The following is a 15991-nucleotide window of genomic DNA, read 5'->3' as shown; positions in this document are numbered from 1 at the left end:
GGTCCCTAAACTTGTACCGCTGTGTCATCCCGGTTCCTAAACTCGCAAATCGACTGTTCAGGTCCTCAAACTTGTTCGACTGTATCATCCTGGTCCCTAAACTTGCAGATCACTTGTTTAGGTCCTCCAACTTGTTCAGTTGTGTCACCACGGTCCCTAAACTTGGATTTGAATATCATCTGGGTCAAATAGGACGGTCTAGAGACTTCATAACTTTTCATGTGAACTCTAACGAAGATAAACTTTATATCAAACTTGTAGCCCTCGACGCGATCTACAACTTTGTAGTTGAATTTTTTTATTTTAAGTCATTTTTTATCCCAAAATGTAATTTTAAAATTAAAATTTCAAAATCTATAAACATGCAACAATATTTCGAGACCCTAAACAGTTTTAATTCAAAAACTTTTCAACTACAAAGTTGTAGGTCGCGTCGAGGGCTACAATTTTGATATAAAGTTTGTCTTCATTAGAATTCACATAAAAAAGTTATGAATTATTTTTTAATATAAAGTTTTTATACCGTCCTGTTTAGGGACCGGGGTAACACAACTGAACAAGTTGAAGGACCTAAACGAGTGATCTACAAGTTTAGGGACCAGGATGACATAGTTGAACAAGTTTGAGGAACTGAACGGTCGATTTGTGAGTTTAGGGACCAGAATGACACGGCGGTACAAGTTTAGGGACCGGCGACAACTAAGGGCCTGTTAGTTGGCAAAAAAAATGCATGTATGTTACATTGGATATACGGATATCAAACGTAGTCTAATAACAAAACAAATTACAGATTCCATCCGAAAATTGAGACACGAATTTATTAAGCTTAATTAATCCATCATTAGCAAATGTTTACTGTAGCACCACATTGTCAAATCATAGCGCAATTTGGGCCCTGTTCTTTTCTCCAATAAAAATTGGATAAACTTTTAGATAAAAGTGGCTCGCATTTCAAACTGATAAACTATGCATTTCGTGCGAAAACTTTACATGAGAGTTGTTCTAAAATATAAGATTAATCATTTTTTAAGTTTGTTGTAATTAAAACTCAATGAATCACATGTTATTACCACCTCATTTTGCGTAAAACACTTAATCTTTACTTCATCGTCATCTTCAAGAGTTTCAAACACCACCTAGGCTTAAAAGATTCGTCTCACAATTTTCTGGTGAACTGTGTAATTTTTTTTTACATTTAATACTCTATGCATGTATCCGAATATTTAATGTGACGGCGTGAAAAATTTTGTTTGGGAGCTAAACAAGCCCTAACTATGCGGGTTGTATGCGTATCGACTAGCATATTGGGGTGCCTTTGTAAATATTTTTTTATTTAGAGGGAGCATGCAATAATAGAAGGGGTTCCAATATAAATTGTCAGTCCTGATCCGGGTATTGGGCGGTTGCCTTTTTCCCTTCACGAGTAAATTTCTCCGCGTGGTGAGTCGCTAACAATTCTCTGGCTCCGTCCTTCGACTCCCTTTCTACATATAAGGGCATTCACAATGTGAAAATAAGAGAGGGTATTATGCTCATAGGTCTACTTATATATTGTGGAGGTGGTTCTTATAGCTATCCTTTTCTTGAGGTAGCATTATGCATAAGAACCACCCATAAGAACCACCCATAAGGAATAAACAATCCGATCTTATTTGCTCTAGCTTTGTCTCTCTCCAAAGTAGTTGGTTACCGCCATGGGAGAGGAGAAGCAGCAACGAGCCCACCATGGGAGAGTGAAAGAGGACGGGGAGCACCTGCATGGCCGTCGCCGGAGAGCCGCCCGCCACTGTCGTCTCCGTCGCTGGAGATCCACCCGCGAGGCCGTGACCGCCGTCGGAGATCTGCCCACGACTCCCGCCAGATCCGCTCGCTCACACGGCTGCCGGATCTGCTCGAGACCACCGTCCCCGACGCTGGATCCACCGTCGACCATCGCCGACGCCGCCGGAGATCCACTTAGGACCGCTACCGGATTTGCCCGCGCGCGCGGTCGCACATAGCCACCACTCCGTCACCGGATCAACCACCGCCGCCGTCACTCCGTCACCGAATCAACAGCCGTCATCGCCAATCCGACGCCGCCACCCCGCCACGCTGCCGCCTCTCGCGGTCTCTCTCTCTCGGAGTCGGAGTAGATGGGGATGAGGTAGTCGGGATGGGGATGGGGATGAGGATGAGGCAGAGAGTAGTAGTAATTGGGAACATGGAGTCCACCTTAATGCCCACTTTTTTAATATACACTGTGAAGATGTCCATATAAAATGGTGGTATCCACCTGGGCCCATATTAATGCCTACTTTCACTTTATACATTGTTTTGCTCTAAGACATGATGATCAAAGAGACTCTTTTGTCTTTGCTCATTGCTTTTCAAGCTCTCCCTCTCAATATTTAAAATTTAGGCAATTTTCTCTTCGAAGAGTACACAAAGCACATATTTGATTTCAATTAGGGGTGCAAGTGGGTTTACCTGCAAACCCGCTTATAGACAAAAATAGTGCGTAACCCCCCGGTTTAACTAGCGGGTTAACTATGAATTTAACTATAAATAGGTTTATAGATCGATCCATTTGTATATTTAGATGCAGCAAGTTAGGCCACGATGCGAAAACCCATAAATTATTATTTATTTAAACTCACGGATCGATCCGCTTGTATCCCTAATTTCAATTCATAATGAGATTTGTGAGAGGATGAGTACCAACATTCAACAACAATGGCATCATCATCCTTGGAAGCCTACCTCGTACGGCTGTCCGGCGCCGACGCCCCGGACGGACAAGTACACCACCCACCCGGACACGAAGCACCACCGCACCACCTGCCCCGCCACCGCCACCGCCGCCTCACTTCGCCGGCGGAAGCCGTCCACCGTGCACATCACCACCCCGTTGAAGGTCTCCGCGCCGGCGTCCACGTGCCTCTCGACGCGCCGCGCGCGCGTCCCGAACCGGCCGTCCATGATCCGCCTCGCCATCTCCTCCCGCCGCACCGCCCAGTCCGCGCCCTGCCGCCCGAGGTGGTAGCTCACGTGGACGGGCGGCGGCGGCGGCGGCGTCGTGCGCGGTGCGTCCCTCGCCGGGCTGTCCCACTCGGCGACCACGTAGAGGACGTGCTCCGGCAGCGCCGCCACCGATGCCGGCTCGTCGCCGTATCCGGCGGCCATCCACTCCGGCTGCTCGTACCGGGACGGCTGGCTGCAGTAGTGCGCGTCCCACGCTGGGAGGTGGTCGCCGCCGCCGTCGTCCTGCGTCATGGCCTGCAGGCGGTGGAAGCTCCCGAAGGCGGCGGCGGAGGCGAAGCGGAAGTGCGGCGGCAGCGCGTCCATGGAGGACAGAGCGAGCGCCATGACGTCAGCGCTCTCAGAGAGGTCGAGCTCCACGAACAGCTCCAGCTTCTCGCCGGTGCCGCCGCCGTCCGCGTACAGGAACACGACGTGCGCGCGCGGGCGGCGCCACGGTGATGTGAGGTCCGGGAACGCGAACGCGTGCGCCGTGGCGCCCGGCGACGCCGGCGGCTTGACGGAGAAGCTCACCGCTCTCCGCGCGAGCAGCGACGCCGCGACCGGCTGGAACGGCACAAACCGCTTGGCGCGGCCGCCGCTCTCGACGAGCTTCACGAAGTCGCCGACGCCGTCCGCCAGCCGCTCGAACCGCCGCACGGTGCCGCCGCTCAGCCGCTGCTCGTCTCCGCCGCCGAAGGCGAAGAGCTTCTTGCCGGCGGCCCGAGCAACGCGCCTCGGAAACCAAAGGCGGCGCGCATCATCATCGGCGACACACAGGCGCCGCCGCCGCCGCCGCCTGTACTCCCGCAGGACGCACTCGCCCTCGTCGGCGGCGCGCTTGAGCTTGTCGCGCCACCGCACGAGCGGGCGGTTGGTGATGTGCCAGCCGTCGGCCTCCTCGACGGCGGCCTGAATCCTGAGCAGCGCCACCTCCATCCTCTCCTCGTCATGCTCGGCTCCATCGCCGGCGGCCACCTCCTCCTCACCGCGGCTGATGAGGTACGAGCATATCCGGCCGACGGCCTCGCCGACGACCGCCGAGCCGACGATCTCCACCACCGACGGTCGCTGCATATTCTTCGCTTACAAGTACTCCAACTATGGTGGTCTCTACGCACATGGTCATGTCAATATTCCAAAAGTTTTGACAAAATTACACCGAAAGATAAACAATGTATTCATGAGTAATGTGAAACTGAAATCTTACATGTTTTGGATTATTATTAATTATATTTGATTTGCATGCGGTTAAGTTTAACCCTTTCATTGTCGATGGATGACCTAAAGATCCAAGAAATAATATTCTTATGTATTATAGATGTGCAAATTTCATCCTAGAGAGACTATTATCTGCCACATAGAAAGGTTGTGTTTCTAAGTAGGAAGACAGATTGTGTGAAATCATGACCTTTGTAGTGAGGTTTCTAGTGGGAAGCCCAATGAGGATAACAGTGGTTGACTGAAGAAACGGAGAAACCGTATAATCAATCAAAAGGATCATAATCAAGCTGATGAGACAGTGGCTCCTGATGTTTTACACATCGAAACAACCGTAGCACCAAAACCTATCTATTCCCAGCTCTCCAAGTGAACCAGCCGGCTGGACGACCGACATCTCGATGACAACGATGCCACACCAGATGGCAAAGCCGTCGTTCTTGACATACCAACTTACTCCCTCCATCCCATTTTAAGTGTAGTTATTGTTTTCCGCGTCTAACTTTGATCGTCCGTCTTATTTAAAATTTATTTTAAAAAAAAATTAAAAACATAAGTAATGAGCAAAGTACTATTCATGTTTTATCATCTCATAACAACAAAAAATACTAATTATAAAAAAATTTTAGATAAGGCGGACGATCAAAATTGAGAGAGCGCAGAAACTTATGGTTGTACTTAAAATGGGACGGACGGAGTACTACCATTGACTCCTCTAATTGGAACAATTAAGTTGTTAAACCTGTCGCAGCCAGGGTTTACAATTTCGGTTGCTACAGAAATTTCCAATGCTTCGGTGGTTGCCAAAAAATTGAAAATTTTATGATTTTCAGGGTTTTTTTTAACCGAAATTATTTGAACTTTTAACATATTTTGACTGAATTTGAATAAATTTTGATCAAATTAAAAATATTTGATAAAAAACCAAAAATTTCAAAGAGATTTGTGTTTGTCGGTGGGGGTCGAATTACCAAAATTTTGAAACGAAATTTCTAACCATGGTCGCGGCCCTATGGTGGTCGAACAGATTGTGCGTAGAAAGGACAGTTTTGGCCAGAGCCCAGAGGCCACAGCCAGCCCTGTGGGAGCTTTGTTTGACACCTAGCTTTTCATGTTCTTCTTCTCCTCGCTTACTCTTTTATGAGCGTCTAGTTTAGTGTTAGCCGTTTCTTTTTCACTTGCAGGAATAATCAGCCGGGTCGCTTAACACCCCTTAGTGACCACCTTGGTGTGTCACCGTTCTATGCTATTCTCTTTCTAATCTATACTTCAACATCATCATCTACTAACAATAATTACATATTCAACCTCATGCAAGCATGCAAGAGCATCTACAATCTATTTAATTCTACAAATCAACATGCAAGCATATTGTTAACGACCAAATTTGGTAAGCCATGAACTAGATTCGTATCGGGATCGAAGAGGATTTGATACGGATTTGTCTTCTGAAAATAGAGTGCACATCGGCTACGAGGACATCGGCTAAAGACTGCATCGGCTGACATAGATCAGACAGAAGACATCCGATGTAGCCGATTTCGTTAAGATGGTTATATAATTGTCTCCGGGATTGATCAACATGCTATGCAAGGATTGCCATGATTGAGATAAGCTCACGGATAGGCAATTGTATCTATTAATTAGGATATTTTAAATAGTTTCTTTACAGATATGTTCCGCAAGAGTCTGCCATGAAAACTTGTTCGTATATTAGAGTTTGTTAGAGATAAGAGTCGTGCCCTACAAGGACCTGTCATGTATATCGGGTATAAATATAACCCGATCCCATGTAAACATCTAACGACAGTTCAATAACACTTTCGGCGCATCGCCACCTTTTTCTACTTTCATTGTTTCGATGAGTTCTTACTTTCAGGTTGAGCTGCATCGATTTCGATCTTCAACAAGAGGTAAAACTTATTATGACGGCTTGCATTCTCGGGATTAGTGCTTACATCTTTATGCTTCATTGGTTATGTAAATCGTCGAGTTATCTTATATGCTTCATAATCTTTATTAGTATCATAATCCAACCCTAAACCGGCCAACATCTATTAATGGAACGCAACCGATAGGGTTAGATATCGTTGTTAATCTAGATTATATAGCATATCTACCATCTCTTAGAGGTTTTCATCAACCTGTTTTGATGAACCCTGAGTTCCTCTCTACACTCAAGGCTGTTGTTGGCCCGATCTTTCGTTGAGTTGTGATAACTACGATTTGGGAGAAACGTTGACGATCCGACTACAACCGTACGAGACGTTGTGTTGCGCCTTAGCGATCGATACACCTCTCCGTGGGTTGTTGATCTTACCGGTGCAGATCAACCCTATTCTTGCAAGCAAATCGAAGAAACAAGCAAGAACAAGATAAAAGCAATCTAATATTACAAATAGGAATTTAATACAAATGATAAGTTGGGGTTCCGAAGAACAAGCAGACGGACGGTCTAGCCGACACGCGCGCTGCAAGCAAGTAGCAATGGCTAAACTTTAATCTATCAAAACCCCAGAAACCCTGAAGGGGTAACTAGCTATATATAGGGGTGGGAGGATGACCTATGGGTGCCTAGGGTCATGCTCCACCAGCTTGGGGCGCACCCCACATGGGCCCCACCTGAGCCGGGGTCCCAAATGAAGTTACAAGCCCATAGGCCCATTATAGGTGACGCAGCACCTTGTTCTTGTGATTCCGGCCACACGAGATGGAATTCAGAGAAGAGGCTGGATCTGTTAGAAAGAGGGCTCCGAGAGCTTTCCATCAAGTACTCACGGGCCGAAAACGGAGGTCGTATGTAGATTCGGTGGCCGTTTGAAGTCAGCAGTGTAATAGGTGGCCGAATCGGATTCCAGCACTTGGAGTACTTGATCTCGATATCTTCTTGTTCATCCATGATGTGAGCAATGGTTGCATCCGTGGTAGCCATGGTCACATCATCCTCCCCTTCATCATGGAAAACCGTCCTCGGTTTTTCCATATGGTGCTCTTTGCGTAGTCCATTTACAACAACCTGTTTCTTCCAATCAAAACAAGGCAAACTCGAGACAATTTGGTTAGCAAGAACATTTTTCTCTAGCTTGCATGTTTTATCCACATGTACAGGAAGTTCTAAATCTGAGCAGATGTAAACTCTATGCACAAAATATATTCCAAGATCATTATAATCGCCAAAGATGTGAAATATAACATTACGAGGACATGGCAAATCAGAATGAGCAAATATTTTGTCCTTCAAACAATTGAGCTCACAAGAACCATCAAACATAAAATACCCCAATGTATTTAAAGAAGATTGCAATTGAAGTTCATCATTCTCGCCGGACGTGTGAATAACATACTTAAATTCAGTACATGGAGAATCAAGATTAAAAGAAGCATGTTCATTCACTAGTTGTAGAATGGATATAAGTGAAGTACTATTGCACAACTCTTCTTTATCACAAGGAACAGAATGCAAATCAACTTGTGACAAAGGCAATTCAGAAGTAGGTTCCACTAAAGTTTGCTCTAGGTCAGCATGGAAAGTGGAAAAATGTAATTCATCAGAAGCATACTCACCTTGAGTAATTTCTGCACCATTTAATTTACCTTTTATGCCTTCTTCAGATAATGTAGGTGCATCAGCCTTCTCCTCATTCGCGAGTGAAGGAAGTGACATCTCAAACATATCGTTCTTCTCATTTTGGGGACTGTTCTGAACTTCCTGCAAAACATCAGTGATAGGAGGCACAAGCATAGCTTGTTGCTCCGTTGGGTTCTCCAAAATTTTGTGCTCAACATTGCAAGCAAGCATGAACAATTGGCCTATATGATTATATGTCACATTAACAAGCCCAGCCTGAATATTGGAATTAAGCCCTCTGAAAAATCTAGTCATTGTGTTCTCATTAGATTCTTGTAAATCACTATAAGTGATACATATTTTAAAATCATGAAAGTACTCCCTAACAGTTTTGTCACCTTGTTTTAGATGTTCAAATTTCTCAAGGAGAGCACGTCTATAGTATGAAAACACAAATCTTTTTCTCATCAGTATTTTGCATTCATCCCAAGTTTCAAGCTTATTTCCCACAGTATGCCACCAAAAAGATGCAGAACCGGTACACTTATTACTAGCAGCCTTAATCATTTGAGCATTAGAAAAATCATATTCATCAAATTGTTTTTCTACTGCTAGCTCCCAATTAACATAAGCGGCGGAATCATACTTACCATCAAAACTAGGCAATTTAGATTCTACCCTTGTAAGATCATTATCATGTACCTCATATGTGATGCGTGAAGAAGTCGCTATATCTCGTTGATGGTGAAGATGTTGACGTTGAGCATGACCATCTTGTTTCCCCTTGCGCAATCCTGCCATGGTTAGCAGCAAACAAGAAACATATACAAGAATATACACGCTCCTATCAAATACTAGGTAGTGGCAGCTCAAATCTCACACACACTCAAGCTTTTAACCAAGCTCTTACAAGATCTTACCAATGCAGGTGGAATGGTGACTCAACCAAGCACCCCAATAGAGGTTGGATGTATCGATGCCTCGGCAAACACTTGTTGTACGGCTGCAATCAAATTTGTGGAGCTCTGGGTAGGCTTAAATATGTAGCAAAGGAAAGCAATGGTTCAAATCAGAGAATGCAAAGTTGAATAATGGTTCAAAGTCAAGTACCATGCTGGTCCTAGGCTAGATCGTACTAGAGACACGAGTCTAGACACAAACGGTACCACAAGATAGCACTAGGAACAACTTATGCACAACTCTGATATATGAAAGAAAATTCAAAGATACAACTGATTTTTCTCTTTTCCTTTTTTTGGTGCGGCTTTTCTTTTCTTTTTTTATGCACCTTTCTGCCTTTTTTTTTTGGATTTTTCTAACAAAAACAACCTCAAGGACTATAAAGCAAGTTTACAGGGACTCAAATGTAAATATAAAAAAAATACAAGGACTCAACTGTAAATGTCCAAACTCAAAATTAAAACTATATAAAAATGTAATGCTCTCGTCCCGTAGGTTCCGTTTTTGCAGACGGATCTCCAATCCGATACACGAAAATTTTTCACCAAGCTATCTATACCGTGAGGAGAGGGGATGGAGGGAGTCGGACTCACCAATGCCGAGAGGAAACTGTGGCTGGAGATCTCGGTCACGGGTGGAGATTGATTCCCGATCTATGGAAAGGCTCCATGTGAAAACAGAGACAAATCCCTCCCTTCCTTTTTCTTTTCTACGTTGGCCACCAAACAGAAACCAATCCAATCTAATCTAGACAGATCTCTCCTCCTTCCTTCTTCCTCGCACACACATGCACGGCAAAAGGAACACACGGCAGCAACACGGCCTCGGGACAGCGCAGAATCACACCACAAAAAACTAGATGCAACTCAGCAACAACAAAACCGACCGATAGAAACTTCTGAAAACTAGAAAAATGAAACCTTGGCGGAAAGACGATTCCGTTTTCGTAGGTCCCGACGACAACAAAGCACACGACGACGACGATGACAGTGGTACAAAACGTGACCAGAACTCGAAACTCTAAACGAACTAAACGCTATGACCAGCAACACGACGTGACGATGCAACACAAAATTCAACAAAGCAAAAACTGAAAAGAACAATGCAATGGCACAAATGTGGCTACGTAATGTATGAATTTTTTTTTTCGGGCTATTTTCTGGTTATAAGTAAATGAAAACTCACCGAGCAACGAAAGCTCTGATACCACCTGATGAACCCTGAGTTCCTCTCAACACTCAAGGCTGTTATTGGCCCGATCTTTCGGTGAGTTGTGATAACTATGATTTGGGAGAAACGTTGACGATCCAACTACAACCGTACGAGACGTTGTGTTGCGCCTTAGCGATCGATACACCTCTCCGTGGGTTGTTGATCTTGCCGGTGCAGATCAACCCTATTCTTGCAAGCAAATCGAAGAAACAAGCAAGAACAAGATAAAAGCAATATGATATTACAAATAGGAATTTAATACAAATGATAAGTTGGGGTTCCGAAGAACAAGCAGACGGACAGTCTAGCAGACACGCGCACTGCAAGCAAGTAGCAATGGCTAAACTTTAATCTATCAAAACCCCAGAAACCCTGAAGGGGTAACTAGCTATATATAGGGGTGGGAGGACAACCTAGGGGTGCCTAGGGTCGTGCTCCACCAGCTTGGGGCGCACCCCACATGGGCCCCACCTGGGCCGGGGTCCCAAATGAAGTTACAAGCCCATAAGCCCATTATAGGTGACGCAGCACCTTGTTCCTGTGATTCCGGCCACACGAGATGGAATTCAGAGAAGAGGCTGGATCCGTTAGAAAGAGGGCTCCGAGAGCTTTCCATCAACTACTCACGGGCCGAAAATGGAGGTCGTATGCAGATTCGGTGGCCGTTTGAAGTCAGCAGTGTAGTAGGTAGCCGAATCGGATTCCAGCACTTGGAGTACTTGATCTCGATATCTTCTTGTTCATCCATGATGTGAGCAATGATTGCATCCGTGGTAGCCATGATCACATCATGTTTGGATCTTGTATTTATTATTATGCTTAATTCTTCTTCGATTGAGTTCGATCTATTAAGTAATATTCATAACTGCAATATCTAGCTTGTCTTATGATCATCAATAGAGATAGTATCTGTCGACGGGGGATACCCGTAGACCGGATATAGAGGGTATTGGGGTACGTTGGAACGAGGATCTACATAATACGACATCAAGCAAACGAAAGACAAGTAATATACTGGTTCAGGACCCTTGATAGGTAATAGCCCTAATCCAGTTGGTATGGGATTATATGATGCAAATCACATATTACAAAGGGAATAATGGAACTCGATGATACCGACGAGACCGTAGTCGAGTTGGTTTGACTAGATCACCTAGCGACTTGGCTTCTGTAGGCTTCGGCTTCGTAGGTTGTGGTGGATGTGTTGGCGGTGAGATTCGATGCCTTAGGTCCCGCCCAGGGGATCCTTATACCGCGGATCAGTTGATCTCCAAGTATAACTCGGAGAGATCGGACCCCTCACGATATGGCAACGACCCAGTTCTATCCAAGTAGGATTCCTTCTATCTGTGGACTCCGTTTCTATCACTTGATAGATTTCCTTAACGCATACAGGAACTATCCGTATACGCGCGGGTATACCATATCAGTATACAATATATATCCAACGATAGAGGGTATACCTTATCCGTAACCCCGACAGTAGCCCCCGACTTCTGCTTAAATGAACTCATGCAACCGATCGCGACTTCTGATGTCAGAATCGTTGTCGTTCTCATCTAGTCGATCTCGGTGTGATAACCGTAGATACACATAGTTATCGACAACATCGTACGAAGTTCAACGGTCACGAGTGAATTTAAATTGAAGTCCGAAAACCGTTGCGCGTAACGGACCTAGAATTTTCCGGCGGCAATCTCTCTCCTTTGCTTGGAATACGCACCGTCGGTAGTGTGCTTATTGAAAGGAATTTTGGGGATCCATTTTGAAGTCCGTTTGCCACAGAACACTCCGGTCTTCAAACGCCCTTCGTCTTCTCCGCTCCCGCAAAAAAAAACCCTAGTTTGCTCATCTTGCTTTGTTCTCCGGCGATCCTCCGGCGGCGATGGATCTCGATAAGTCTACCTCCACCACCGCGTCTCTAAAGAAGTGGCAAGACGACGGCGCCCTCCCTGGTCATGGGACCATGCAGAGGGAAACAGGAGGTACTGAACCCGAACCCATCTTGGGCCGCATGGTTGAGGTTGAGGATTACATTTCTTGCGTTTTTCTTCCTCCGCCCTCCGAATTTCTTCTTCTCGTCTTGAACTTCTATGGCCTTTCCTTGCTTCACCTAAACCCCAATTCCATCGCGTTCCTCAGTATCTTCTCTTATCTTTGTGAGGCCTACATTGGGGTAGAGCCATTCCTTGATCCCTTCCGCTTTTACTACGAGTTGCGCTGGATGAAATCCAACAGGGTATCTGGATGCGTTGGATTCCGACTTCGGGATGGCCGGATGTCATGTTACATCCCCTTCTAGTGCCCTTCCTCTCGCAGTAAATGGCGGGCGAGATGGTTCTATCTTCAGATAGAAAACTCGGATCCTGTCCTTGTTGTCCCCGAGGAACAACCAGACAAGATTCCAGAGTGTACCGCCAAACCCGCCCTGACTCCCTCCCTCCAGTCTTTCATCGACATTATCGATGACCTCTGAGTACGGGGGTTGTCATGGTACGAAGTCGTTGCCGACTTCGTAGGTAGGCGGATCCAACTGCTCCAGGCTCGTGCCTGGCCTTTGACTACTCTGGGCCGGAGGACGCGACCCGGGTTTCTCCTCGTGGTATTTTTCTTGTATTCCAGAATTTGTTCCGGATGTGTCTGTTTCTCCTGACTGATCGAGTCCCTGTCCTCGATCTACAGGTTTGGACAGGGACACCATGGCACGCCGCATTGGCCAGGTGATGATCAGCGCTCCTGTGACAGCGAGCAACATCCCCGTCCCCCTTTGCGAGAAGGGTCCGGCTGAACGCGAAGCTGCGATCAACGTGAGTGTACTCGATGACTCCATTACCCCTTTTCTGCCAGGATCGTGTTGTGACTTCATGTTGCACAGGCCCTCCCTCTGACGGACGTCATCGGGCCGCTTGCGGACCATCAAGCGGCGGCTTCATTGAAAGAGGGCATCGCGAAGGAGGCATCTGACGTCGCTGCTTCTACCACAAGCGGCAGCAACGTTCCAAAGAAGGGGAGGAAATTCTCCTCTGTACTCGGGACCCGTCGAAAGGCGCCTAATCCATCGGTAAGCCTCTTTTTTTTAACGCATAATCGGAATGTTTTAACCTCACACCATGCTATCTTGCTTAGGTCACGGACGCGTCTCCCCCGCCTCAGTGAAGGCAGAGGCGGGTGAAGATCGGCGAGAAGTAAGTAGATGTTTTTGGAAGTCTTTTCATTCACGAAACCTTGATCGCCTGATTTTATGAAAGAGCGGAAATTTTTCGCAGGGTGGCGCGGGCGAAGGTGGCACAAGACGGGTCCGGTGCGGGCTCCAGTGCGTCCCTTGTAGTGGCCTCGACAGATGTCGTGGTCTTGACTAGGGACTGGGAGGTGACGCCAAGCGGCCCCGCCGACGGCCTTGTGCCCGCTCGGGGCCTGCCTGCTGATGTCCTCACCTGGGGGGAGCTCCAGGCTGAGATGGAGCGCATCCTCCAGCTGGTGCTCGTGGCGTAGGCCACAAGATCGAGGAGGCCAGGACGGCGGTGTCGTCGGCGAACCAATGCGCTGACAAGCTGGCACACGACCTAGCGGAGGCCTGCGAGGACCTCCTGAAGATGAGGAAGCTGGTGGCCGGCAACGAAAGGCAGCGGCAAGGACTCGAGCACCGGATGTCGGAGCTCGAGAACAACTTGTCGGAGATCCGCGGCTCGCTGCGGATATCTTACACCGGCCTACACCAGCTCGCCAGGGAGTGCGGCGTCACGACCACCATCCAAGCATGCTGCCAGGATCTGCGAGGAGACGTCCAACGGTATCTACACCGCGGCATGCCACATCCTTGCATGCGTGAAGCTGGCATATCCCGACCTTGACCTCAAAAGGGCTCTGGATCAAGGGGCCGCCGATGACGCGCGCAAAGGCGTGATGGAGGAAGTCGGTGACTTGGGGGAGTCAGTTCTTCCCCTTTTTGAAGAGTAGGATCCTGTTTCCCTTGTACCCCTTAATCAACACGCTGTAAAAACTTCCGCAGGTTCTGACCGCTTTTATGTATGCAGCTGTTTCCTTTGTTTTCTTAGCATGTGATTCCGAGTACTTTTGTTGTCGTTGTAGACATGTCGACATCAAGGATGTCCAGCAGCACGGGCAGCCTGAGATGCCGGTAATCGTCCCGGCACTTGCGCTTGAGCCGTACGTGTCGCAGGAGGATGTCGGTCAAGACCTGTCCGCGGAGACGAATATGGCTATGACGTCCTTAGGTTTGCACCTTGGTTTTTACTTCCTCCACTCTTTTGTTCGGATTGACTTAATTTGCTGTGTTCTCGAGGGAGAAGAAGAACCTGACTCAGTCCTTTCCGTGTTGGGCAGACCTCGAGAGTGCGTTGGCCGACCGAGATCGTCGAATCCAATACTGGAGGACGAAGCTCGAGGTGGCCGAACTCGAGAAGACCATGGTGGAAGTGAAGAAAGACCTGGCCATGGAAGCTCTCAGAGGTCGCGAGGTATGGTTCAACTCGTACCTCAGGAGCTGCTGCACGGCAATGGCTGGAGTCTGCAGGAAACTCCGAGTTCCTCGCGGGAATCCCGAGGAGTCAGCGGCCAGATATATCTCGTGGTTGAATAGGACCTGCACACAGCTCGAAGGGATCGGTAAGCGCATCGACGAGGCCCTAAAGCAGGAGTGTCATCGATCGAGCCGCTATGCCAGAGGGCATGTGCTGGACTGTATCCGAGATCACCGCCCGCAGCTGCACCTCGAGTTCCTCCACGAAGGGTTCTCACGCTCTCGGAGGACTCCCGCAGAGATTGACGATCAGGCACAGTCAATGGCGCCGCTCGCAGAGAAGGTCTTTCAGTCCATGGACTGGCGTTGGCCGTCCTAGTAGTCTTTGTATCTTGTAGAAAATATCTCAAGGAAACATGTAATATATTTTGGAATATTTACGAATTGTAAGAGGTACTTGTGAAATAGAAAAGAAATCTATCTAGCTAAGCTCTCTTACTCTGGATATGTTGTGTATGGGTGTTTTCTCATTTTGCGACTTCGATCAGTCACTTGAGTCATACACTCTCCCTAGCCCCCAACCTTGTCGTCGAAGAATCGTTCTCAGAGGATAAGGCTCTTGGACCCCTGACCTGCCTTGGTTGAAAAAGCACTGACCCTAGCCCCCAGCCGTGAAGTTGGAAAACTAAATTTCCAATTACACAGCTTGGTTAATACGCACGGCAAGAACTCTTACATGAACAGATCTTACATGGTCGTTTGTCTCTACATGATCCGACAAGGCCTTATCCACTCTGGGCGTCCCCAGCCGAAGTTCCCTTAAGTTCCTCAGAGGCCTTGTCAAGACGGCGGAAAGGGACATGAGGATAGGTTTCAGCGCTAGGTGTCATCGTGGTAAGGGATCGTCGGAAAGAAACACTTTGATCGTAATCTTCACCTGAAATCAACTTTATTGAAATCGTAAGATGTCTTACAAATATGGATACTATTGATTTATACATAGAAGTTATGTAATTGATCAATGTTCTAGGAATTTGCTAACTCGCGACCATCGCCGTCTGCAATCTTGAATGCACCTGGCCGCAAGACTTGCGTGATCGTGTATGGTCCTTCCCACTTGGGTGAGAGTTTGTTACGCCTTGCTTGGCTTTGAACCCGTCGGAGGATGTAATCGCCGATCGAAAGCGTGCGTGCTCTGATGCGCTTCTCGTGGTATCGGCGAAGGGCCTGTTGGTAGCTGGCTGCTCTGACGGTAACTCTTTCTCGATGTTCCTTGAGTAGATTCCCATCGTCGCTTCACTGCTCCTCCTGATTCTCGTCGGAGTACTTCTGTACTCGTGTGCTCTGATGTCGTAGCTCCGTGGGGAGCATAGCTTCTGAGCCATACGCGAGGAAGAAGGGTCTCTCCTTGTTGGACGTTGTCGGTGTGGTACGCACGGCCCATAGGACAGAGGGGAGTTCTTCGACCCACTTCTTGTCGTGTGACATGAGTCTGTCGTAGACACGGGTCTTGATCCCTTGTATTACTATGCCATTTGTCCTCTCGACCT

At 47.3% G+C, this 15991-nt stretch overlaps 1 protein-coding gene across 1 annotated transcript; it reads right to left on the bottom strand.

The window, feature by feature from the left end:
- Positions 1 to 1350: 1350 nt before the first annotated feature.
- On the bottom strand, positions 1351 to 4105 carry LOC9270393 (uncharacterized). Its single transcript, XM_015760148.3, has one exon. The coding sequence runs from the start codon at positions 4075 to 4077 to the stop codon at positions 2725 to 2727; it is 1353 nt and encodes a 450-aa protein (XP_015615634.1). The 5' UTR covers positions 4078 to 4105; the 3' UTR covers positions 1351 to 2724.
- Between the last annotated feature and the right edge of the window lie 11886 nt (positions 4106 to 15991).

This window comes from Oryza sativa, chromosome 11, assembly GCF_034140825.1.
Source record: "Oryza sativa Japonica Group chromosome 11, ASM3414082v1".
Lineage (NCBI taxonomy): Eukaryota > Viridiplantae > Streptophyta > Magnoliopsida > Poales > Poaceae > Oryza > Oryza sativa.
This window is presented reverse-complemented; position numbering and strand designations above follow the sequence as displayed.